We start from the raw sequence: 27,145 nt of genomic DNA on the forward strand, positions 1-27,145 counted from the left end.
CAGTCAGAGCCCCACGCCCCAAAGCCCGGTCATGGGGGAGCTGTCCTTGGAGTCCTTGGGTCCTGAAGTCTCCAGGTGTGGCCCTGAGAACTGCCATATGGTCAGAAAGGAGGGGAGTGTGCCAGGGACAGAGCCTCTCTCGGGGCTACAGAAGATCCTACCCCTTTCCTCACTCCACCCTCCTTAGTAAAGGGCACCAGGCACAGGACCCTCCCCGGGACTCACTAAAATGCTCCTGGATTCTGTTCAGGATGTTCATGCTGTGCTTGCTGTCCACCATGTTCACTGCCAGGCCCCTCTTGCCAAAGCGGCCTGTGCGCCCGATCCGGTGCAGGTAGGTCTCGTTGTCAGGGTTCCCGTCCTTGTCCACGGGAAGATCAAAGTTGATGACGACAGACACTTGTTCAACATCGATGCCTGCAGGAAGGAGAGATGGAAGCTGAGAAGACCAAGGACAGGAGACAAATCAGTCATGTGTTCCATCCATACAATGGAGCATGACTCAGCATTAAGGGAACTCGGCACTAAGAGATGTATATGACGTCAAGCGTAGGAAGCCAGATCTGAAAGGCCATGCAGTGCAAGATTTAGATGATGCCCAAAAGCAAAACTACAGGCACAGAAACCAAACTAGCAGGGGCCACGGGGTGGGGTGCAGGGAGAGGTGATGAATGAGTCCCTGAGAGTTGGAGACAGAGAGAAGTAAGGACAAGAGACAAAAATCACTGTTGTCCAAAGGTAAGTCAATACATACCAACTTTGGGTAGAGGGAAAGAATTTGGGGGACCGAGCATGGTGACTCATACTTGTAATCCCAGCACTTTGGGAGGCCGAGGCAGGCAGATCAGCTGAGGTCAAGAGTTCAAGACCAGCCTGGCCAACACTGCAAAACCCCGGCTGTACTAAAAATACAAAAATTAGCTGGGCTTGATGGTAGGCGCCTGTAATCCCATCTACTCAGGAGGCTGAGGCAGGAGAATCACTTAAACCCAGGAGGTGGAGGTTACAGTGAGCTGAGATTGTGCCACTGCACTCGAGCTGGGCTACTGAGCGAGACTCTGTCTAAAAAAAAAAAAAAAAAACTGGGGGGACAGGCCAACTCTGGGAATTGGGTACAAGAGAGGGCACATACAGGCATATAGCAGAACCTGGAGGAAAATAACAAAACTGGCAGGTGCCAACAAAATTATGAAATCAGTCAGTAAGCCTCCAGGAGACACAATGTTCTGGAGATGGGCGCCCTTGGAAGAGCAGGCTCTGTTCTCTACCAGTCAGATGCCTGTACATTTCCTTCCACCAAGTCAAGACTCCTGGTTTCTGTGGGAGTTTTTATCACCTGAGGGAAATGCAGTCTCTCCTAGAAAGGAATATTGTCACCAACCCCACCGATCTCCCTGAGACCATCTGACTTCCCTGTGTACAAGGATTTCTAGCTCTAACTGGGCCTGGGACCCCGAGCCTGGCAGACCAGGTAGGACACATCCTCTGCTCACCGCGGGCACACACGTTGGTGGTCACCAGAACCTTCTCTTTGCCCTCTCGGAAGCGCTCAATCACCGCAGCCCTCTGCTCCACCATCATCTCCCCACTCAGCAGAGCCACCTGGTGGCCTTCTTTTGAGAGCTCTGCTGCCAGCCAACTAGCTGTTTTGCGAGTCTGTAGTGAAAAGAATTGTTTCATATGAACAGACCTGTTAAAAACAAAAGGAAGACAACTGCAAAAAAGTGGCTTGCCACAATTAAAATACATGAAGGCGCTGCTAAATCCAGTTAGGAGGTTAGGCTTAAAATTTATCAATGAAGTCTGGTGGTACATACCTACAGTCCAAGCTACACACTTGAGCCCAGGAGTTCAAGGCTGGCCTGGGCAACATGGCAAGAACCCATCTCAAAAAAATTTTTTTTTTTCAAATAGAATTTTCGTCATATGATTTCTTTCTTTTTAGATAAGTTACGTAACTGCTGTTAGTTTTTTATCTAGGGAGAGTGTGGTTTTAGCTAAAGATCTTCATTCCTAAATAGTCTATGTTCTTGCCAGATATGGTGGCTCGTGCCTGTAGTCTCAGCGCTTTGGGAGGCTGAGACTGGAAGATCGCTCGAGGCTAGGAGTTTGAGACCAGCCTGCACAACAGAGCAAGACCCCATCTCTACAAAAATAAAAATAATTAGCCTGACATACATGGAGCACACACCTGTAACCCTAGTAACAACAGCCAAGGCTGCAGTGAGCTATGATCATGCCACTGTATTCTGGCCTGAATGATAGAGCAAGACCCTATCTCAAAAACTAACAAACAAAAAATATATATATATTAAAATTTTATATATTTTTTGAGACAGGATCTCATTTTGTTGCCCACTCTGGAGTGCAGTGGCACAATCACAGCTCACTGCAGTCTCAACCTCCTGGGCTCAATCAATCCTCCCATCTGAGCCTCCCAAGCAGCTGGGACCATAGGCACGCACCACCACGCCTGGCTAATTTTTAAAATTTTTGTAGAGATGGGATCTTGCTATGTTGTGCAAACTGGTCTTGAACTCCTGGGCTCAAGAAGATCCCCCCACCTCAGCCTCCCAAAGGGCTGGGATTACAGGCGTCAGCCACCGTGCCCAGCCATATATATTTTTTTAATGATGAGGTCTCACTATGTTGTTGCCCATGCTGGCCTGAACTCCTGGGCTTAAGCGATCCTTCCACCTCAGCCTTTTGAGTAGCTGGGACTACATGTACTTGCCCAGCTTATATTCTTTTTTTGTTGTTGGGTTTTTTTGTTTGTTTGTTTTTGTATTGAGACAGAGTTTCGCTCTTGTTACCCAGGCTGGAGTACAATGGCACAATCTTGGCTCACTGCAACCTCTACCTCCTGGGTTCAAGCGATTCTCCTGCTTCAGCCTCCTGAGTAGCTGGGGTTATAGGTGCATACCACCACACAGGGCTAATTTTTTGTATTTTTAGTAGAGACAGGGTTTCACCATGTTGGCCAGGCTGGTCTTGATCTCCTGACCTCAGGTGATCCACCTGCCTTGGCCTCCAAAATTGCTGGGATTACAGGCATGAGCCACCGTGCTGGCTGCCCAGCTTATATTCTTAAAAATCTAAAGATTATTTCATTGGCTGTTACTTGGGGTTTTTTCCCCCAGTAATCACTAAGAAGTGGAATCAAAGTCTCCCTCCTACAACTCATTAAAACCTTAGGAGAACAAACCACTTCCTTTCTTCCCACGGCGCCCAGGGGCATCCAGTCCTCCTGAGCCCTGTGGGGAGCTGGCTGAGAGGGAAGGGCCAGGCCTGCCACTGCTGCTACTACTCACATGGCAGAAGATCATGGCTTGAGCAATGGTGATGGCCCCATAGAGGTTACACAAGGCCTGGAACTTCTCGTCTCTGCTGCTGCACAGGACATAGTACTGCTTGATGGTGTCCAGGGTCTCTTCCTCCCGCTTCAGTTTGATAATGTTTGGGTCTGGGACCACTTTCTGGGCAAACTTCCAGACAGAGTCTTCAAAGGTGGCAGAGAAAAGCAGCATCTGGCAGTTCCTGGGCAGCATCCTGCAAGGGAAGGCCCTGGCATGTGGCCCCAGGTGGCCCCGGGAAGCAGCGGAAGCACAGCCTCCCCAGCTGGGTCTAGATGCCCAGGAAGGCTGAAGGGGAAGGAGGAGCAGCAGGCCTGGGTGGGGGACAGGGGTTGGGGTCTCCTTTCTCAGCCCAGGCTGGGAGGGACTGTGGTCAGTGCTGACAAGGAAATGGCCTGTCAAACAAATGCTGCTGAGAGTACGAGAGACAAGACCCTGGCAGAGGCCAGAGGAGGCGTCTGAAGTGAAGGGAGAAGACACTGCAGATGGGGAGGCTGAGGAGTCCTCTGCCCTCGAGATCCCTACCTCTGGATGCGGATGCTCTGATCCTGGTGGCCCTGAGTGGCTATCATGACGTCAGCTTCATCCAGAACAAACACCTTGATTTTCTTGGGATCAATGAACTTGAGCTTGGAGCACCAGTCCAGCACGGTCCCAGGGGTGCCAATGACAATCTGCTCGCTGATCTTCTGGCCTCTTTCCACTGTGGAGACCCAAGATGTTTTCCATGCATGGATATTTCTTTTGTTTTTTTTGTTTGTTTGCATTTTTTCTTTTTGTTTTTGTTTTGTTTTGTTTTGTTTTTTGAGGCGGAGTCTCACTCTGTTGCCCAGGCTGGAGTACAGTGGCAACATCTTGGCTCACTGCAACCTCTGCCGCCCAGGTTCAAGCAATTCTCCTGCCTCAGCCTCCAAAATAGCTGGGATTACAGGCACCTGCCACTGCACCTGGCTAATTTTTTTTTGTATTTTTAGTAGAGACAGGTTTCACCATCTTGGCCAGGCTGGTCTTGAACTCCTGACTTGGTGATCCACCTGCCTCAGCCTCCCAAAGTGCTGGGATTACAGGCGTGAGCCACCGTGCCCGCCTCCATGGGTATTTCAAAGGCAAAGCCAGCTCTTCTTTCTGAGAAATTCTAAACCTATTATATATTTTAATGCAAATGTTTTGCTGTTTGCATTAATATATTAAGGAAACGTTAGGATAGCACTATAGTATTTAATGGACATAAAACCAGACAAAATGCTGAAAAGGTAATTGGTACAAAAATACAATTAAAATAAGTAAGATCCAGTATTTGATAGCACAACTGAGTGACTACAGTCAACAATTTAATGTACATTTAAAAATAATTAAAAGGGCTGGGCGCGGTGGCTCATGACTCTAATCCCAGCATTTTGGGAGGCAGATCACCTGAGGTTAGGAGTTCGAGACCAGCTTGGTCAACATGGCGAAACCCCATCTCTACTAAAAATACAAAAATTAGCTGGGTGTGATGGTGGGCTCATGTAATCTCAGCTACTTGGGAGGCTGGGGAAGGAGAATCACTTGAACCCGGGAGGCAGAGGTTGCAGTGAGCTGAGATTGCGCCATTGCACTCCAGCCTGGGCAACAAGAGTGAAACTCTGTCTGAAAAAAAAAAAAAAACAGGCAGGGAGCAGTGGGTCACGCCTGTAATCCCAGCACTTTGGGAGGCCAAGGCAAGCGGATCACCTGAGGTCAGGAGTTCAAGACCAGCCTGGCCAACATGGTGAAACCCCATCTTTACTAAAAATAAAAAAAAATTAGTGTGGTGGGCACCTGTTGTCCCACCTACTCAGGAGGCTGAGGCAGGAGAAGCTCTTGAACCCGGGAGGTGGAGGTTGCAGTGAGCTGAGATTGCACCACTGCACTCCAGCCTGGGCGACAGAGTGAGAATCCGTCTAAAAAAACAAAAACAAGAACCAAAAAAAACAACCACAAACTAAAATTGTTTATAACATAAAGAAAGGATACATGCTTGAGTCAATGGATACCCCAGTTACCCTGATGTGATTATTATGCATTGCATGCCTGTATCAAAACATCTCATGTACCCCATAAACATATACACCTACTATGTACCCACAAAAATTCAAAAATTAAAAAAAATGCTGGCCGGGCGCGGTGGCTCAAGCCTGTAATCCTAGCACTTTGAGAGGCCGAGACGGGCGGATCACGAGGTCAGGAGATCGAGACCATCCTGGCTAACACAGTGAAACCCTGTCTCTACTAAAAAATACAAAAAAGTAGCCAGGCGAGGTGGCGGGCGCCTGTAGTTCCAGCTACTCGGGAGGCTGAAGCAGGAGAATGGTGTGAACCCGGGAGGCAGAGCTTGCAGTGAGCTGAGATCCGGCCACTGCACTCCAGCCCGGGCGACAGTGCGAGACTCCCTCTCAAAAAAAAAAAAAAAAAAAAAAAAAAAAAAAAAAAATGCTGAAAAGACATAGTAAGGATATAAACAATTAGAAGATGAATCCTCTTCAGTAGCATTCTTCTCATCTCTGTAATCATCCAATTCTCTCTGAAGTATCTGATCTTTATTTTTTTTCTGTCAACATTTCTGTCAACAACAGACTGGGACACTTCCTCTTAGGCAGACTTTTTCACAGTTCTTATCTTTCTAATGCACTCTGCCTCTTCAGCTCTATCCTGGCATCAATATGTCAGTTGCTTTTATGTTAGCTGGGCGTGGTGGCGCATGCCTGTAATCCCAGCTCCTCAGGAAGCTGAGGCACGAGAATCACTTGAGCCCAGGAGGCGGAGGTTGCAGTAGGCCAGGATTGCATCCCTGCACTCCAGCCTGGGTGACAGAGGGAGACTCTGTCTCAAAAAAAAAAAAAAAAAAAAAAAAGGCCAGGTGCCGTGGCTCATGCCTGTAATCCCAGCACTTTGGGAGGCTGAGGCGGGCAGATCACGAGGTCAAGAGTTGGAGATCATTTGGCCAACATGGTGAAACCCCATCTCTACTAAAAATACAAAAATTGGCCAGGCGTGGTGGCGGGCGCCTGTAGTCCCAGCTACTCGGAAGGCTGAGGCAGGAGAATGGCGTGAACCCGTGAGGTGGAGCTTGCAGTGAGCCAAGATCGTGCCACTGCACTCCAGCCTGGGCGACAGAGTGAGACTCTGTCTCAAAAAAAAAAAGAAAAAAAAATCAGAATTTTCTACCCTTCTACTTTGAATACAAATTGCAAAATTTTAAATGATTATCTCCCAATAAGTTTCATTATATTATTTACTTTTCAGAACTGGCCTCAGGTTGGCATTCGGACATTGTATGCAGACTTGATTTTCATAAAGTCACATTTGTTTCAGAGATCCATAAAACTCAACCAAACCTCTAACTTTTTTTTTTTTTTTTTTGAGATAGAATCTCATGCTGTCGCCCAGGCTAGAGTACAGTGGTGCTGTCTCGGCTCACTGCAACCTCCCCCCACCCCCGGCCCGGGTTCAGGCAATTCTCCAGCCTTAGCTTTCTGGGTAGCTGGGATTACAGGTGTGCACCACCATGCCCGGCTAATTTTTTTGTATTTTTAGTAGAGACAGGGTTTCATCATGTTAGTCAGGCTGGTCTCGAACTTCTAACCTTAAAATGATCCAGCCACCTCGGGCTCCCAAAGTGCTGAGATTACTGGCACGATCCACCACGCCTGGCCAACAACACTTTTAAAATTACTTAAGTAATATTAGTTGTAAAACAAACTAGTGTAGAAAAAATTAGTAACAAAAAAGAATTAACAGAATAATCCCCAGAGTCAATAGCCATAAACATTCTGGGTTTTTATTCTGCTGATGAAGAGAAGTAAATTAGGTAATTAAACAAATTCAGTCCTGGCCTAGTGGCTCACACCTGTAATCCCATCACTTTGAGGGGCTGAGGCAGGAGGATTGCTTGAGACTTGGAGTTCTAGACCAACTTGGGCAACATAGCAAGACACTGTCTTTACAAAAAAAAAGAAGTCTTTACCAAAAAAAAAAAAATTTTTTTTTTTGAGACAGAGTCTTGCTCTGTCGCCCAGGCTGGAGTGTAGTGGCATGATCGTGGCTCACTGCAACATCCACCTCCCGGGTTCAAGTGATTCTCCTGCCTCAGCCTCCTGAGTAGCTGGGACTACAGGCGCATGCCACCATGCCTGGCTGATTTTTCTATTTTTAGTAGAGATGGGGTTTCACCATGTTGGCCAGTATGGTCTCTATCTCCTGTCCTCAGGTGATCTGCCCACCTCAGCCTCCCAAAGTGCTGGGATGCCAAGGAATGTCCTGATGAGGTGCATGTCTGCAGTTTACTTTCAAATGGTTTGACAAAAATGTATACATTTATGTAAAGCAAATATGGCAAAATGTTAAGTTTTTGAATCTAGGTGGAAAAATACATGTGTTTATTGTATTATTTCAACTATTGGGTATGTTTTGAAATGTTTCAAAATAAAAAGAATTAGGTTGATGATTTAGGACCACATTCACATACTCACATTTATTGCCTCGAACAGCATAAGCTAGCTTCAGTTCAGGGTAAAATTTGCCCATTTGTTCAATCACTTTTCCTGTTTGGAGGGCGAGCTCATACGTTGGGGAGAGGCATAGACACTGGTAGGGAAAGAGTGCAGAGTGCAAATTCAAGACAATAGCTCTTTTGCAAAGGGGAATTACCATTAGGACTTAGCCACTCCTCCAGCTGAAGGTGAAGGAAAGAATATGTACATTAAAGTGTACACCATTTGATTCTTTTTTTTTTTTTTTTTTTTTTTTTTTTTGAGACGGAGTCTGGCCCTGTCACCCAGGCTGGAGTGCAGTGGCGCGATCTCGGCTCACTGCAAGCTCCGCCTCCCGGGTTTATGCCATTCTCCTGCCTCAGCCTCCCGAGTAGCTGGGACTACAGGCGCCCGCCACCTCGCCCGGCTAGTTTTTTGTATTTTTTAGTAGAGACGGGGTTTCACCGTGTTAGCCAGGATGGTCTCGATCTCCTGACCTCGTGATCCGCCCGTCTCGGCCTCTCAAAGTGCTAGGATTACAGGCTTGAGCCACCGCGCCCGGCCAGCATTTTTTTTAATTTTTGAATTTTTGTGGGTACATAGTAGGTGTATATGTTTATGGGGTACATGAGATGTTTTGATACAGGCATGCAATGCATAATAATCACATCAGGGTAACTGGGGTATCCATTGACTCAAGCATGTATCCTTTCTTTATGTTATAAACAATTTTAGTTTGTGGTTGTTTTTTTTGGTTCTTGTTTTTGTTTTTTTAGACGGATTCTCACTCTGTCGCCCAGGCTGGAGTGCAGTGGTGCAATCTCAGCTCACTGCAACCTCCACCTCCCGGGTTCAAGAGCTTCTCCTGCCTCAGCCTCCTGAGTAGGTGGGACAACAGGTGCCCACCACACTAATTTTTTTTTATTTTTAGTAAAGATGGGGTTTCACCATGTTGGCCAGGCTGGTCTAGAACTCCTGACCTCAGGTGATCTGCCCACCTCAGCCTCCCAAAGTGCTGGGGTTACAGGCCTGAGCCACCGCACTCGGCCCACAGCTTGGCTTTTAATCCATCAAATGGAAATCCCCTCTATCTATGCATTAGTAGAAACCTAAATTCATAAATCCTTACCTGGGGGTATTTGTTTGCAGGTTCTACTTGGCTAAGCATGGCCAGCACGAAGGCAGCTGTTTTACCAGTACCAGACTGAGATTGGGCAATTAAGTTCTGTGGGCTGCACAAGAAACAAACTGGTTAGGAGCTTAAATCTCAAGTAACCTTTTTAGTATTAAAAATTCATTTATAGGAGACGCTGGAGTACAGTGGCACAATCTTGGCTCACTGCAGCCTCAGCCTCCTGGGCTCAAGTGATCCTCCTGCCTCAGCCTCCCAAAGCGCTGGGATTATAGGTGTGAGTCACTGCAGTGAGCCTACTGATTTTTTTCAAATGTGAGTCAGCTCATGTTACTTCTCTGCCCAAAAACCTTCCAATAATTCCTCGTTTCATTCAAAATACAAGTTGAAACCCTCATAATGGCATACAGGGTCCTGCATGATTTGCTCCCCATTACACCTCAGCTCTCATTTCCTACTACTCTCTCTTTCTCTCCCTTACTTCGCTCCCCCACAGGGCCCCAGTGCTGCTCCGAGAACATGCCAGTCATGCTCTCGTCTTAGGGCTTCTGCACTGGCTGTGTTGTGCTTGGGACTACTGTCCCCAGATAACATGCTAACTCCCTTCTCTCCTTCAAGTCTTTGCCCAGATTTCACCTACTTCAGGAGATCCTACCTTAACCACTTGATTTAAAAGTGTAATCTACTTTGAAATGCCTAAAAAATACAAGATGTAGGTGTTGGTAGCAGGGTAGGGGTAAGAGTGGCAAGAAACAAGTCTTGCCTTGAAGGTGGCAAGAAGCAGCCTCTGAAGCAGCTCAAGAAACAGGCAAGGCCAGGTGCAGTAGCTCATGCCTGCAATCCCAGAACTTTGGGAGGCCGAGGTGGGTGGATCATTCGAGGTCAGGAATTTGAGACCAGCTTGGCCAACAAGGTAAAACCCTGCCTCTACTAAAATTACAAAAATTAGGCAGGCATGGTGGTGAGCGCCTGTAGTCCCAGCTACTTGGGAGGCTGAAGCAGGAGAATCACTTGAACCCACAAGGCAGAGGTTGCAGTGAGCCAAGATCGTGCCACTGTACTCCAGCCTGGGTGACAGAGTGAGACTCAGTCTCAAAAAAAAAAGCAGGCAAGGTCAGGTGCGGTGGCTCATGCCTGCAATCTCAGCACTTTGGGAGGTTGAGGTGGGTGATTTCTTGAGCCTAGGAGTTCGAGACCAGCCTGGGCAAAATACCGAAACCCTTTCTCTACAAACGATACAAACATTAGCTGGACATGGTGGTACATACCCGTAGTCCCAGCTACTCGGGAGGCTGAGGTATGAGGATCTCTTGAGCCCAGGAGGTGGAGGGTAGAGGTTGCAGGCTGCAGTGAGCTGAGACTGCGCCACTGCACTGCTGCCCTGGTGACAGAGCAAGACCCTGTCTCAAAAAACAAAAAACAAAAAAATGGAGCAGCCGCGGCAGGCCAAAGAGATGGACAAGGAAAATGAGGTCTTCCAGTAGGAAAAGAAGAAAAAAGGAACAGAAGAAACATGTACTAAAAGTGAAGCCATGGGGAGGGCCCCCAGCCACAGGTGGAATTTAAAAATCTGGCAAAAGTAAGCTGTTCCTTGTGGGGACTTCTTTTTTTTTTTTTTTTTCTTTATTGAGACGGAGTTTTGCTCTTGTTGCCCAGCTGGAGCGCAAAGGTGCGATCTCAGCTCACTGCAACCTCCACCGCCTGGGTTCAAGCAATTCTTCTGCCCCAGCCTCCCGAGTAGCCAGGATTACAGGTGCCCGCCACCACGCCCAGCTAATTTTTGTATTTTTAGTAGAGATGGGGTTTCACCATGTTGGCCAGGCTGGTCTCGAACTGCTGACCTCAGGTGATACACCCGCCTCGGACCTCCCAAAGTGTTGAGATTACAGGCGTGAGCCACCACACCTGGTCTTTTTTTTTTTTTTTTTGAAACAAGGTCTCACTTTGTCGCCCAAGCTGGAATGCAGTGGCACAATCTCAGTTCACTGTAGCTGCCACTGCGCGGGTTCCACGCAATTCTGGTGTCTCAGCTTCCTGAGTAGCTGGGGCTGGTACGAACCACCATGCCTGGCTATTTTTGTATTTTTTTTTTGTAGAGATGGGTTTCACCATGTTGGCCAGGCTGGTCTCGAACTCCTGACCTCAAGTGATCCGCCCACTTCAGCCTCCCAGAGTCCGGGGATTACAGGTGTGAGCCACTGCGCCCAGCCACCACAGTGGTAACTCTTTATTCTATTTCTGTTTAAACATCTAGATTCCCTGTCAAAACATCTGTTACCCCTTGTAGTTAGAATAAAGTGTTGTACATTTAATTTCTTTTTTATTTTTACCTTTTAATACTGATGAGGTCTTACTGTGCTGCCCAGGCTGGTCTCAAACTCCTGGGCTCAAGCCGTCTGCCTGCCTTGGCCTCCCAAATTACTGGGATAATGGGCATGAGCCACTGTGCCTGGCCAAAATTTATTAATTTTTTTTTTTTTTTTTTTGAGACGGAGGGTCACTCTGTCACCCAGGCTGGAGTCCAATGGTGCGATCTCAGCTCACTGCAATCTCTGCCTCCTGGGTTCAAGTGATTCTCTTGCCTCAGCCTCCTGAGTAGCTGGGACTACAGGCACATGCCACCACGCCCAGCTAATTTTTTGTATTTTTAGTAGAGACGGGGTTTCACCATGTTGGCCAGGCTGGTCTCGAACTCCTGACCTCAAATGATCTGCCTGCCTCAGCCTCCCCAAATGCTTGGATTACAGGCATGAGCCACTGCACATGGCCAAAATTTATTATTTTTATTTGAAGTAAAAAAAAAATGTCATAAAATGTGCCCTTTTACCCACTTTTTTTTTTTTTTTGAGACGGAGTCTTTGCTCTGTCACCCAGGCTGGGGTGCAGTGGCGCGAACTCGGCTCACTACAAGCTCCGCCTTCTGGGTTTACGCCATTCTCCAACCTCAGCCTCCCGAGTAGCTGGGACTACAGGCGCCCGCCACCTCGCCCGGCTAGTTTTTTTTGTACTTTTAGTAGAGACGGGGTTTCACCGTGTTAGCCAGGATGGTCTCGATCTCCTGACCTTGTGATCCGCCCGTCTCGGCCTCCCAAAGTGCTGGGATTACAGGCGTGAGCCACCGCGCCCGGCTTACCCACTTTTAAGTGTGCTATTCAGCGGCATTAACATTTGTAATTTATCACCTGTTATATTTTAATAAAAATGAATTCGCTATATTTCAAACTAGAATGTAAGCTCCTTGTGGGCAGGAATTTTGTTCTGCATTGTTGACTAATGTATCCAAGTGCCTAGCATAGTATCTGTTATATAACAGGCACTCAATAAGTATTTGTTGATGATAAAAGGTACTAGATAATTCTAGTAATAATGCTGGTCTCTTCTAATATTGTCAATCTAAAAATGAGCTTCTTGGCTAGGCCCAATGGCTCATGCCTGTAACCCTAGCACTTTGGGAAGGCAAGGTGGGAAGCGTGCTTGAGCCTAGGAGTTCAAGACAAGTCTGGGCAACAAAGTAAGACCCCATCTCTACCAAAGCCCCCCTGAAAAACAAAAACAAAAAAAGCCTGGTGTGACACCTCATACCTGTAATCCCAACACTTTGGGGGTTTGAGACCAACCTGGGCAACATAGCACAACTCTGTCTCTGATAGAGATATAAAAATTAGGCCTGGTGTGGTGGCTCACACCTGTAATATCAGCACTTTGGGAGGCCGAGGGGGGCAGATCACGAGGTCAGGAGTTCATGACAAGCCTGGCCAACATGGTGAAACCCCATCTCTACTAAAAATACAAAAAAATTAGCTGGGCATGGTGGAGTGTGCCTGTAATCCCAGTTACTTGGGAGGCTGAGGCAGGAGAATTACTTGAACTGGGACCTGGGAAGCAGTGGTTACAGTGAGCCGAGTCTCAAAAAAAAAAAAAAAAAAAAAAATTGTATAAAAATTAGCCAGGCATGGTGGTTTGCACCTGTGGCCCCAGCTACTTGGGAGGCCAAGGTGGGAGGTATGCTTGCGCCCAGGAGGCAGAAATTGCAGTGAGCCAAGATGGTGCCAGTGCACCTAGCCTGGATAACAGAGTGAGAAACTGTCTCAAAAAAAAAAAAAAATTGGGGGAAGGCCAAGGTGGGAGGATTGCTTGAGGCCACGAGATCAAGACCAGTCTGGGCAACATAGCAAGACGCCCATCTCTATTAAATAAAGAAAATTAGCTAGGCATGGCAGCACAGGCCTGTAGTCCTAGCTACCTGGGAGGCTGAGGCAGGAGGATTGCTTAAGCCCAGGTGCTCAGGGTGCAGTAAGCTATGACTACACTGCTGTACTCCTGCCTAGGTGACAGAGTGAGACCTTATCTCACAGAAAAAAAAAAAGTTAGCATCTACAAAAATATTAGATCCACAAATATAAATGATCAATATGAAACCATGTCATAAATACTCCATTTATTCACCCTAAGCATGCTCAAAGTCCCAAGCTAAAAAAAAGACACTATCCATCTGGAGAAAATGTCACTGTTATGACACAGAACAAAGAAAACTTGAGAAAATACAGACCCAAAATATCTATTTTTATTTTTATTTATGATTTTTTGAGACAGGGTCTCACTCTGTTGCTCAGGCTGGAGTGCAGTGGTGCAGTCTTTGCTCACTGTAGCCTCAATCTCCTGGGCTCAGGTTACCTCCTACTTCAGCCTCCCGGGTAGCTGGGACTACAGGCACATGCCACCATATTTGGCTAAGTTTTTGTATTTTTAGTAGAGACAGGGTCTCACCATGTTGCCCAGGCTGCTCTCGAATTCCTGGGCTCAAGCGATCCGCCTACCTCGGCCTCTCAAAGTATTGGGATTACAGGCATGAACCACCACACTTGGCCTAAAATATCTATTTTTAGACAAAAAAAAAAAAAAGATTCAGAATTTAGGATTATATGCAGAATTGTATATAATCATATAAAATATAGGATCAATCTGTATTTAATTTCCATCATGCTCTACAATCTTGTTACTCAGAATGTGATCTGAAACATCAGCATTAGCATCACCTGCAAGCTTATTAGAAATGTTGACCCTCAGTCCCCACTTAGACCTACTAAATTCAGACCCTGCATTTTAATAAATGTCTATGAGATTTGTATGCCTGTGAAAGTGGGAAATGCCCTGCACCAGGAAACCACCTTAGTTACTGTATTATTCAGGTCTCCTAGAGCTGTTTGGCTTCTATTATATTTGACACAATGACTTTTATATATCAATACAATGAAATCATGGTGCATATACGATATAAATGTATATTTACCAACATAGGAAGATTATCATATAATTTAAAAACACAGCATATAAAACATTATTTATATGTCAACCTTTTTTTTTTTTTTTTTTTGAGACGGAGTCTCGCTCTGTCGCCCAGGCTGGAGTGCAGTGGCTGGATCTCAGCTCACTGCAAGCTCCGCTTCCCGGGTTTACGCCATTCTCCTGCCTCAGCCTCCCGAGTAGCTGGGACTACAGGCGCCCGCCACCTCGCCCGGCTAGTTTTTTGTATTTTTAGTAGAGACAGGGTTTCACCATGTTAGCCAGGATGGTCTCGATCTCCTGACCTTGTGATCCGCCCATCTCGGCCTCCCAAAGTGCTGGGATTACAGGCTTGAGCCACCGCGCCCGGCCTTTTTTTTTTTTTTTTTTACTTGAGATGGAGTCTCGCTCTGTCGCCCAGGTTAGAGTGCAGTGGCGCAATCTTGGCTCACTGCAAGCTCTGCCTCCCAGCTTCACGCCATTCTCCTGCCTCAGCCTCCTGAGTAGCTGGGACTACAGGCGCCTGCCACCACGCCCGGATAATTTTTTGTATTTGTAGTAGAGACGGGGTTTCACCGTGTTAGCCAGGATGGTCTCGATCTCTGGAGCTCGTGACCCACCGGCCTCGGCCTCCCAAAGTGCTGGGATTACAGACATAAGCCACTGCTCCCGGCCATATGTCAACTTTTTTTTTTTTTTTTGGAGACACAGTTTCACTGATGTTGGCCAGCCTGGTCTCCAACTCCTGACCTCAGGTGATCTGCCCGCCTCGGCCTCCCAAAGTGCTGGGATTACAGGTGTGAGCCATCACCCCCGGCCATAAAGTTATATATATGGCTGGACACGGTGGCTCACACCTGTAATCCCAGCACTTTGGGAGGCCGAGGCGGGCGGATCTCTTGAGGTCAGGAGATAGAGACTATCCTGGCTAACACAAGTGAAACCCCATCTCTACTAAAAAAAATACAAAAAATTAGTTGGCGGGCACCTGTAGTCCCAGCTACTCGGGAGGCTGAGACAGGAGAATGGAGTGAACCCAGGAGGCAGAGCTTGCAGTGAGCTGAAATCTTGCCACCGCACTCCAGCCTGGGCGACAGAGTGAGACTCCATCTCAAAAAAACAAAAACAAAAAAGTTATACGTATATATTTACATAGAGAAAAGTCTAGAAGTCTCCACTCCAAAATGTTAATAATGTAGGGAGAGGGATATTACAAATCATTTTTTTGTTTTTTGTTTTTGGTTTTTTTGAGATGGAGTCTCACTCTGTTGCCCAGGCTGGAGTACAGTGGTGTGATCTTGGCTCACTGCAACCTCCGCCTCCTGGGTTCAAGCCATTCTCGTGGCTTAGCTTCCTGAGTAGCTGGGACTACAGGAGCACACCACAACACCTGGCTAATTTTTGTATTTTTTTAGTAGAGTCAGGTTTCATGTTGGTCAGGCTGGTCTTGAACTCTTGACCTCAAGAGATCCTCCTGCCTTGGCCTCCCAAAGTGTTGGGATTACAGGCGTGAGCCACTGCACCCACCCCCCACCCACCCTTTTTGTTTGTTTGGTTTTTTTTTTGAGACAAACTCTCGCTGTGTTTTCCAGGCTGGAGTGCAGTGATATGATCTCGGCTCACTGCAACCTCTGCCTCCCGGGTTCAAACAAATCTTGTGCCTCAGCGTCCTCTTTTTCTCTTTTGAGACAGGGTTGCTTTGTTGCCCAGAATGGAGTACAATGGTGTGATCACGGTTCACTGCAGCCTGAAACTCCTGGGTTCAAGTGATCCTCCTGCCTCATCCTCCCGAGTAGCTGGGACTATAACTGCATGCCACCACGCCTGGCCAAGTTTATAACTTTTTTGTTGTTGTTGTTGTTTGTTGAGACAGGGTCTTGCTACATTGCCCAGGCTGGTCTTGAGCTCCTGGCCTCAAACGATCCTCCTGCCTTGCCTGTCAAGTTGCTGGGATTATAGGCACAAGCCACATTGCTGGCCTGTGAAAATAATAAAAGTTTTCAAAAATGGAAAATCTAAAATGAAACGGAGTTGTAATAGGACACATACGGCTCAGCAAGCATCAATGGTAACGCATTCTCTTGTATCTTGGATGGACGATTGAAACCCATGGCATAGACTCCTTGGAGAAGCTGTGGTTTCCTAGAAAAACAGTTAAAGATGAAAGTCATTGTCTCTTTGGTTGAGGAAAGCAGCAAAATATCTGGAGGATTTTTCTCCTTTACTGTTTACACATAGTTTTTTGTTTGTTTGTGAGACAGAGTCTCAATCTGTTGCCCAGGCTGTAGTGCAATGGTGCAGTCTCGGCTCACTGCAACATCCACCTTCCGGGTTCAAGCAGTTCTCATGCCTCAGCCTCCCGAATAGCTGGGATTACAGGTGCATGGCACCATGCCCTACTAATGTTTTTTTTTTTTTTCTTTTTTTTTTTTTTTGAGACAGAGTCTCGCTCTGTCGCCCAGGCTAGAGTGCAGTAGTGCGATCTCGGTTCACTGCAAGCTCCACCTGCCGGGTTCACGCCATTCTCCTGCCTCAGCCTCCTGAGTGGCTGGGACTACAGGTGCCCGCCACCACACCCGACTAATTTTTTTTGTATTTTTGTAGAGACGGGGTTTCACCGTGTTGGCCAAGATGGTCTTGGTCTCCGGATCTTGTGATCCACCTGCCTCGGCCTCCCAAAGTCCTGAGATTACAGGCGTGAGCCACTGCACCTGACCTAATTTTTTTATTTTCAGTAGAGACAGGGTTTCACCATGTTGGCCATGCAACTCCTGACCTCAAGTGATCTGCCTGCCTCAGCCTCTCAAAGTGCTGGGATTACAGGTGTCAGCCACTATGCCTGGCCTACACATAGTTTGTAATCAACAATAATTGAGCTGTGCTGAACTGAATACATGTTAGTACAGCTAAAGCTTTCACCCATTATCTGGAAATTTTACTAAATATCCCAAAACATCTAAAGTATTTGTTTATATTTTTTATATGGAGTCTGGTCTTGCTCTGTTGCCCAGGCTGGTCTGCAACTCCTGGCCTCAAGTGATCCTCTCACCTTGGCCTCCAAAAGTGCTGGGATTACAGGTGTGCACCAGCGCATGCAGCTAAATTCTTTTATACAACTTGGTTAGTGGCTGGGCGCCTTGGCTCATGCCTGTAATCCCAGTACTTTGGGACGCTGTGGCAAGTGGATCACGAAGTCAGGAGATCAAGATCAGCCTGGCCAACACAGTGAAACCTGTCTCCACTAAAAATACAAAAAGTAGCCGGGTGTGGTGGTGCACACCTGTAATCCCAGCTACTCAGGAGGCTGAGGCAGGAGAATCACTTGAACCCGGGAGGCAGAATTTGCAGTGAGCCGAGATCGCGCCACTACACTCCAACCTGGGCGAAAGAGTGAGACACCGTCTAAAAAAAAAACAAAAAAAAAAACCTTGGTTAGCTAAAACTGTTCTGTTGTGATAAAAAGATATCTATTACAGACCTAGGATCTCTATTTCAGTGCAAAGGGGAGAGTCAGAAAGTGAATAAATACTCACAGCCGAAGCTCTTCAAAAGACTTCACTGAGTACAGAGGGGAGTTTGGATCCCGCTGCAGGACTTCTACTTGGTTTGTGTTATCGACAAGGTTACTTCTGATCAGCTTGTTGAGTAAGGACTGGGCAGCTCTGTCCTCTGTCAGGAAAAAGAAAGCAAAGAATTTTTAAAAGTCCTTGAAACCTACCAAGCATTTACTCTAATTCAACTGCCATTTGTATTTTGAATAATAATGTACTGAACATTCAACTTCAAGGTACCTCATAGTTTTGACTTATAAATTAAAATAGTTTTATTAAAGAAAAAGTTATGATACATCACCCATTTAGGCCTCATACTCTTCTCCAGACTCTATCTAACAGCCCTCTTTTCCTGCAGTTACCTATTCCTCTTATCCAGACACACATATTTACTCCCCCATTTGCACTATGTATAAACCTAAAGTAATTAACAATCACAACAATGGGAAAAAAAAACAGGAATTAACAAAGTCTGTACCTTAATTTTTTTTTTTTTTTTTTTTTTTTTGAGACGGAATCTCGCTCTGTCGCCCAGGCTGGAGTGCAGTGGCCGGATCTCAGCTCACTGCAAGCTCCGCCTCCCGGGTTCACGCCATTCTCCTGCCTCAGCTTCCCGCGTAGCTGGGACTACAGGCGCCCGCCACCGCGCCCGGCTAATTTTTTGTATTTTTTAGTAGAGATGGGGTTTCACTGGGTTAGCCAGGATGGTCTCGATCTCCTGACCTCATGATCCACCCGTCTCGGCCTCCCAAAGTGCTGGGATTACAGGCTTGAGCCACCGCGCCCGGCTGTACCTTAATATTGGACAAGTTGGTCTCATCTTGTCATGCATGTCAAATGTGTCAAAATAACATTAAGCTTAATTTTATTTGACAATAGAGATTGTCCAATAAACTTAAAATTTTTTATAATGGCCTGTTCAAGTGTTCAGTTGTTCAGTGTAAACTTTCTCTAAATGTAAACCATTAGAACTCCTTCACCTATTGACTATTTATATTGCACTTTTTTTTTTTTTTTTTTTTTTTTTGGAGACAGAGTCTCGCTCTGTCTCCCAGTCTGGAGTGCAGTGGTTCAATCTTGGCTCACTGCAAGCTCTGCCTGCTGGGTTCACGCCATTCTCCTGCCTCAGCCTCCCAAGTAGCTGGGACTACAGGTGCCTGCCACTATGCCTGGATATTTTGTTTTTGTGTTTTTAGTGGAGATGGGGTTTCACCGTGTTAGCCAGGTTGGTCTTGATCTCCGGAGCTCATGATCCACCCGCCTCAGCCTCCCAAAGTGCTGGGATTACAGGCGTGAACCACTGCACCCGGCCCCTATATTGAACTTTTATGCTAGCACTGTATCACCCATTAAAGTCGAGCCAAACTGGGTATAAAAATGAAGCCTCATAACAATCCACTTTCTTAGAATGTAGAAGCTTGTTATTATATAAAGCTCCACGGCTGTGTTACCTTTCTCTTCTTCATCTGTCTTCTCTGCATTGGTATTGGTCTTGACAACAGCACCTTTATCAGACACAAAGTGGCCATCACTCAAAATCACATCCCATACCCAATAGCTGGGACAATTCAAATTCTATAGCTCTAGAAGTTTTTGTAAAGGCCTAGAGAGCAAAAAAAAATGAGGAAACCAAGCCGCTGATAAAAACATTTTATTGTCCCTAAATAAACAAAGGTGTAAAACACTGTTGCTCATATATATATATAGAGAGAGAGATTTTATTTATTTATTTATTTGTTTTGCCCAGGCTGGAGTACAGTGGCGCAATCTCAGCTCACTGCAAGCTCCACCTCCCGGGTTCACACCATTCTCTGGCCTCAGCCTCCCGAGTAGCTGGGATTACAGGCACCCGCCACCATGCCCGGCTAATTTTTTTTGTATTTTTAGTAGAGACGGGATTTCACCGTGTTAGCCAGGATGGTCTTGATCTCCTGATCTCGTGATCCACCTGCCTCGGCCTCCCAAAGTGCTGGGATTACAGGCGTGAGCCACCGCGCCCGACCTCTGTTGCTCATATTCTTTCCTATTCTAGGTCTCCTCCCCGTACCTCAAAAACTATTATTTCCCTCATTGAATCAATACTTCTGAAATATTATAGAAAGATTAGAGCAATTAGTGATCAGAAACCACCTTGATGCTCAACAGAGGAATATCTATGCAAATCGGATTTTATTAATATGTGAACACAATAATGCCATTAAAATTCATGTATATAACAAATGAGCAGTAAGACCAACAAAATTCATGCAAATAATTTTTTTTTCTCTTTTTTTGAGACGGAGTCTCACTCTTGCCCAGGCTGAAGTGCAGTGGTGTGATCTCAGCTCACTGCAACCTCTGCCTCCCAGGTTCTAGAGATTCCATTGTCTCAGCATCCTGAGTAGCTGGGATTATAAGTGTGCACCACCACACCTGGTAAATTTTTGTAGTTTTAGTAGAGATGGGGTTTCACCATGTTGGTCAGGCTGGTTTCGAATTCCTGACCTCAGGTTATCTGCCCACCTCAGCTTCCCAAAGTGCTGGGATTATAGGTGTGAGCCACCACACCCGGCCTATAAATTATTGATTAATATAAATTTATAGTCAAATGATACTGTGGTTATATAAAATCATACAAAAAAGATTGTAAGTGAATTTTGAGAAAGGCAAATGTTACATTACCTTCCAGTAATATTAAGTACATCAACAATAATGGAAATCTTAAATTTGGATAAATATGATTTCAGAATAATTAGGATAGGTAAACTGTCAGATTCCTCCCACTTTGTCTATCTCATCCAAAATTGAGAACATTAAAAAATTAGTCTTTGTCAGTATAGTCCCATGGTTAGTAATTAGTCCCACTTAAGTAGCCTAATTCGTTTTTCACTCCCACACCCTTGCTATCAGTGTGCAATCCTCATTCTTGTATTAAAAACACTTTGAAGCCAGGTGCGGTATCTCACTCTTGTAATCCCAGCACTTTGGGAGGCTGAGACAGGAGGACTGCTTGAGCCCAGGAGTTAGAAACCAACCTGGGCAACCCACGGAGACCTCATATCTCTTTTTTTTTTTTTTTTGAGACGGAGTCTCGCTCTGTCGCCCAGGCTGGAGTGCAGTGGCCGGATCTCAGCTCACTGCAAGCTCTACCTGCCGGGTTTATGCCATTCTCCTGCCTCAGTCTCCCGAGTAGCTGGGACTACAGGCACCCACCACCTCACCTGGCTAGTTTTTAGTATTTTTTTTTTTTTTTTAGTAGAGACGGGGTTTCACCGTGTTAGCCAGGATGGTCTCGATCTCCTGACCTTGTGATCCGCCCATCTCGGCCTCCCAAAGTGCTAGGATTACAGGCTTGAGCCACCGTGCCCGGCCGGAGACCTCATCTCTATAAAAAATAAACATAAAAAATTAGTTGGGCGTAGTGCATTGTGCCTGTAGTCCCAGTTACTCAGGAGGCTGAGGCGGAGGATCACTTGAGTCTGGAGGTTGAGGCTCCAGTGAAGCATGATTGAACCACTGCACTCCAGCCTGGGCAACAGAGCAAGAACCTGTCTCTTAGAAAGTAAACAAATAAAAATAAATAAATAAAAACACTTCGGTCATACAAACCAGTTTGTTGATTTAAAAATCAGATGATACCAGTATCGTCCAACGCCCTGCCTGGTACAAATACAATTTTTTTTTTTTCCAGACAGTTGTTACACCAAAACAAAAATACTGAAGGAAATCACATTTGTTTTCAAACTAGCTATTAGTTACTTACCATTGGCATCTGGTTTGATTTTCTCTTCCTTAAGATGCAAGTTGCTCAACTAAATGGAGAATATGGGGGAGGGGGAAAGTGTCAGGAAAACCACTTAAAAAGATTTGGAATCAACAGAGCCTCCCTAACGAAGCTGGGGATAAAACAGCCATTCTCAAGGTATATTCATTAGGACCAATTCATTGAGTTGTTCCGTTTACTAAATGTCTGATGAGAATAAACAAAATTTCCCATAAATACATCAGTGGAAAAAAATGCTCCACATCGGTACCTTCTACTTACAATTCTGTGAGAGAATTGTAATTTGTGAGTTTGCTTAATGCCCTGATTATAAACTCTTTCTCTTTGTAGAATATCATTAGACTTGTCATTCTCTCATATTTCTTTTGTGTGTGTGGGAATTGCTCCATTTCAAATCATATTTCAAACGAGCAAATTTAAAGAGATGTTGAAAAAATGCAGTCATACTTCGGAGAACACTGGGAAGGGAGGACTGCCATGAAAAGCATCTGTAAAGCCGGGTGTGGTGGCTCGCACCTGTAATCCCAGCACTTTGGGAGGCTGAGGCAGGCAGGTCACGAGTTCAAGAGATCCAGATCATCCTGGCCGACATGATGAAACCCTGTCTCTACTAAAAATACAAAACTTAGCTGGGGTGGTGGCGGGCTCCTGTAGTCCCAGCTACTCGGGAGACTGAGGCAGAAGAATGGCGTGAACCCGGGAGGCAGAGCTCGCAGTGAGCCGAGATCACGCCACTGCACTCCAGCCTGGGTGACAGAGCAAGACTCCGTCTCAAAAATAAATAAATAAATAAATGAATAAATAAATAAGAAAAGAAAAGCATCTGTGGGTAGGAATTAGTCATGCTGCAGGATGATGTTAGAGTTGTAAGACCACAGTATGCCTATGTGCAGCCTCACATTCAAGTCACCTTTTGCTGGTGTCTGATACTGTAGTTGGGAACAGCCAGGCGCATTGTGGCATACTGTGTAATTAAAATACCCACTAGGCTGAAGTGGAAATAGAAAGAAAGAGACAGAGCAAAGGGACATTTCAAAGAATGAATTACTACGACTTTGATCAAATACTGTATATTAGGGATATCCTAGCAGGTTTTATCTCCTCTATTAGAATGCAAATACCTTCCTGACAGGGCCTATTTCGTTTTCTACTGCTCCTTGAGTAGCAGGGCTACCCCACAGGAAATGTGCCCAGAGTAGCCGATATTTCTATTTTTGGTCTTTGGATGTAGCACAGAGTAAAGTAAGTGCTCTAGTCGTAAATTTTTCGTAAAAAAAAAAAAAATCAAAACAAAAAAGACTTTCTTTTTTTTTGAGACGGAGTCTCGCTTTGTCGCCCAGGCTGGAGTGCAGTGGCGCGATCTCAGCTCACTGCAAACTCTGCCTCCCAAGCTCACGCCATTCTCCTGCCTTAGCCTCCTGAGTAGCTGGGACTACAGGCGCCCGCTACCACCCCCAGCTCATTGTTTTGTATTTTTAGTAGAGACAGGGTTTCACCGTGTTAGCCAAGATGGTCTTGATCTCCTGACCTCATGATCTGCCTGCCTCGGCCTCCCAAAGTGCTGGGATTACAGGCATGAGCCACTGCACCCGGCCAAAAAAAGACTTTTTTAAAGGTCAGAAAGCATCCGTAAGTCTTGGACCCCAGCACAGGGATTAGATAGATGAAAAGTCTGGCGTGAGTAAGTAACCTTTCAAGCTAAAGCCAACCCTAATCATAAAATATCAAGCAGGGCCTAAGACATCATCTAGTAAAAACAAAATGAAAATCACAACCTAATGGTTCTTTCTTTTTTTTCTGCAGACAGGGTCTTACTCTGTTGCCCAGGCTGGAGTGGTACAGTGGCATGATCATAGCTCACTGAAGCCTCAACCTCCTAAGGCTCAGGCAATCTTCCTGCCTCAGCCTCCCAAGTAGCTGAGACGACAGGTGCTCACCACCATGCCCAGCTAATTTTTTTTTTTTTTTTTTTTTTGAGACGGAGTCTCGCTCTGTTGCCAGGCTGGAGTGCAGTGGTGCTATCTCGGCTCACTGCAACCTCCGCCTCCTGGTTTCAAGCAATTCTTCTGCTTCAGCCTCTCAAGTAGTTGGGACTACAGGCGCACACCACCATCCCCAGCTAATTTTTGTATTTTTAGTAGAGACGGGGTTTCACCATATTGGCCAGGATGGTCTCGATCTCTTTTTTTTTTTTTTTTTTTTTTTTGAGACGGAGTCTTGCTCTGTCACCCAGGCTGGAGTGCAGTGGCCGGATCTCAGCTCACTGCAAGCTCCTCCTCTCGGGTTCACGCCATTCTCCTGCCTCAGCCTCCCGAGTAGCTAGGACTACAGGCACCCGCCACTTCACCCGGCTAGTTTTTTGTATTTTTTAGTAGAGACGGGGTTTCACCGTATTAGCCAGGATGGTCTCGATCTCCTCATGATCCGCCCGTCTCGGCCTCCCAAAGTGCTGGGATTACAGGCTTGAGCCACTGCGCCCGACCGGTCTCGATCTCTTAACCTCACGATCTGCCCACCTTGGCCTCCCAAAGTGCAGGGATTACAGGCATGAGCCACTGCCCCCGGCCTGCCCAGATAATCTTTTATTGTGAGTTGGGATCTTACTGTGTTGCTCAGGCTGGTCTTGAGCTCCTGGGCTCAAGCGATCCTCCTGCCTCAGCCCCCCAAAGTGCTGAGATTATAAGCATGAACCACTGCATTAGGCCGCATTTCTGTTGTCCCTCTAAGTCCAAGAACAGGAGAAAGGGGAAGGAGGGTAGGGAGGAGAGAACAAAAAAATGTTTTAATGGGTGGTTTGTTGAGAATGGAGGAGCCCCATTTCTATTCATGGAAATGGACAGGAAGTTTCTGGTGTCTTTCTGCTTTGGTATTGGGAAAGAAGCAGCAGAAAGGGAACACATTAAAGAGATTAGAAAAAAGGAAATTAACAAAAAGGAAACCATTCAACAGGAGAAAGCCAACTGAAAAACAACAAAAAAGAAATCATTATAAAGCAGTAAAAATCCTTCACTAATTCTGAAGGATAAAGAACACACTAACTGGGGAGGGCAGTGGGGGAGAGCGTTAGGAAAAAGAGCTAATGCATGTGTGGCTTAATACCTAGGTGACTGGGTGATAGGTGCAGCAAACCACCATGGCACATGTTTACCTATGTAACAAAACTGCACATCCTGCACATGTACCCCAGAACTTAAAACAAAACAAAAACAGCTGGGCACAGTGGCTGATGCCTGTAATTCTACCACTTTGGGAGGCTGAGGCGGGTAGATCACTTGAGGCCAGAAGTTCACGACCAGCCTGGCTGATACGGTGAACACCGTATCTACTAAAAATACAAAAATTAGCCAGGCGTGGTGGCATACACCTGTAATCCCAGCTTCTCAGGAGGCTAAGGCAGGAGAATCGCTTGAACCTGGGAGAAGGAGGTTGCAGTGAGCTGAGATTGTGCCATTGCACTCCAGCCTGGGCAACAAGAGCGAAACTCCATCTCTAAATAAATAAATAAAAAGCACTCCCTACATCCTGCCAATTAACCTGGTCTAGTACCCAGGGCTGTTAAAATGAGAAAGAGAGGCGGGGTGCTGTGGTTCATGTCTGTAATCTCAGCACTCTGGGAGCTGAGGCGGATGGATTGCTTGAGCTCAGGAGTTTGAGACCAGCCTGGGCAACATGGCGAAACCTCATCTCTACAAAAATAGAAAAATTAGCCGGGCATGATGGCACTTGTCTGTGGTCCCAGCTACTCAGGCGGCTGAGGTGGGAGAATTGCTGGAGCCCAGGAAGTCAAGGCTGAAGTGAGCCATGAAGATGCCACTGCACTCAATAATTTTTTTTTTTTTAAAATAGCAAGTTCGGTCAGGCGCGGTGGCCCATGCCTGTAATCCCAGCAATTTGGGAGGCGGAGGTGGGCAGATCACGAGGTCAGGAGATCGAGACCATCCTGGCTAACACGGTGAAACCCCATCTCTACTAAAAATATAAAAAATTAGCCAGGTGTGGTGGTGGGCGCCTGTAGTCCCAGCTACTGGGAAGGCTGAGGCAGGAGAATGGCATGAACTCGGGAGGCAGAGCTTGCAGTGAGCCGAGATCGCACCACTGCCCTCCAGCCTGGGCGACAGAGTGAGACTCCGTCTCAAAATAAATAAATAGCAAGTTTACAGGAGTAAAGTTAACAGTACTTATTCCTATGGTGATAATAACTACCTAAAATAAATGACAGACCTGAAGTTTAAATGAGTTAATGAGGTATAAATGAACTAGAAATAGCCATTGCCATAAAGTTTTTTGTTTGTTTGTTTGTTATGAGACGGAGTTTTGCTCTTGTTGCCCAGGCTGGAGTGCAATGGCGTGATCTCAGCTCACTGCAACCTCCGCCTCCCAAGTTTAAGCAATTCTGCCTCCCAAGTAGCTGGGATTACAGGCATGTGCCATCACACCTGGCTAATTTATTTTACTTTATTCTTTTGAGACGGAGTCTCGCTCAGTCACCCAGGCTTACAGGGTTTACAGGTGCCCACCACCATGCCCCGCTAACTTTTTTTGACTTTTTAGTAGAGATGTGGTTTCACCATGTTGGCCAGGCTGGTCTTGAACCCCTGACCTCAAATGATTCACCCTCCTCGGCCTCCCAAAGTGGTAGGATTACAGGCGTTAGCCACCACACCCGGCCACTTTTGTATTTTTTAGTAGAGATGGGGTTTCACCATGTTGGTCAGGCTGGTCTCGAACTCCTGATCTCAGGTGATCTGCCCGCCTCGGCCTCCCAAAGATTATAGGTATGAGCTACCACACCCGGCCCAAAAAGTTTTTTTAATATTCAATGATAAAAGGACACACAACAATAAGGATCATTCTTTTGTTTTTATATTTTTATTTATTCATTTATCTGAGAACGAGTCTCAGTCTGTCGCCCAGGCTGGAGTGCATTGGTATAATCATAGCTCATGCAACCTCAGCTTACCAGGATCAAGGATCCTCCTGTCTCACCCTCCCAAGCAGATGGGACTACGGGTGCCTGCCACCAGGCTGGGCTAACATTCTTTTGTTGATACATTGTTCAACTCAAAGTTAACAGGGTAAAATGAAATGTGTAGGAAAAGGTGGTAGCAACATTGTAAATAAAAATAATAGATTTTTTTTCTTTTTTTTTGAGACGGAGTCTCCCTGTCACCCAGGCTGGCCTGCAGTGGTGCGATCTCGGCTCAGTGCAAGCTCCACTTCCTGTGTTCATGCCATTCTCTTGCCTCAGCCTCCCAAGTAGCTGGGACTACAGGCGCTGGCCACAACGCCCAGCTAATTTTTTTTTTTTTTTGTATTTTTAGTAGAGACGGGGTTTCACTGTGTTAGCCAGGATGGTCTCCATCTCCTGACCTCATGATCCGCCCACCTCGGCCTCCCAAAGTGCTGGGATTACTCCCAAAGTGCTGGGATTACAGGCGTGAGCCACTGTGCAGGGCCAATAGATGTTGTTTTGATTACAATGTATCAGAATTCTGAAGAGGTTCCTGTAGAATCTAGAAGACACAGCCTTTACTTGGCTGTAAGGATCTCAAAGCCTACAATACAAAAGCAGC

The 27,145-nt window shown here is 46.2% G+C and overlaps 1 protein-coding gene across 7 annotated transcripts in view; it reads right to left on the reverse strand.

The window, feature by feature from the left end:
• The window catches only part of LOC105491290 (ATP-dependent RNA helicase DDX19B), a 42,913-nt gene that overhangs the window by 438 nt on the left and 15,330 nt on the right, over positions 1–27,145 (reverse strand). For 4 of the 7 annotated variants that reach the window (XM_071084926.1, XM_071084924.1, XM_071084927.1 and 1 more), the window contains 10 exons: positions 21,552–21,600; positions 19,261–19,314; positions 17,792–17,927; positions 16,308–16,400; positions 8,973–9,075; positions 7,844–7,958; positions 3,879–4,056; positions 3,312–3,549; positions 1,494–1,656; positions 226–417 (listed from right to left, as the gene is read on the reverse strand). In XM_071084926.1, the coding sequence (XP_070941027.1) occupies positions 226–417; positions 1,494–1,656; positions 3,312–3,549; positions 3,879–4,056; positions 7,844–7,958; positions 8,973–9,075; positions 16,308–16,400; positions 17,792–17,927; positions 19,261–19,314; positions 21,552–21,600 (1,321 nt within the window). Of the gene's footprint in view, positions 1–225; positions 440–1,493; positions 1,657–3,311; positions 3,550–3,878; positions 4,057–7,843; positions 7,959–8,972; positions 9,076–13,742; positions 13,852–16,307; positions 16,401–17,791; positions 17,928–19,260; positions 19,315–21,551; positions 21,601–27,145 lie in introns of those variants that run through there. The other 3 variants (XM_071084929.1, XM_011757531.3, XM_071084930.1) reach the window with 3 other exon arrangements.

This window comes from Macaca nemestrina, chromosome 18 (genome assembly GCF_043159975.1).
Source record: "Macaca nemestrina isolate mMacNem1 chromosome 18, mMacNem.hap1, whole genome shotgun sequence".
NCBI lineage: Eukaryota > Metazoa > Chordata > Mammalia > Primates > Cercopithecidae > Macaca > Macaca nemestrina.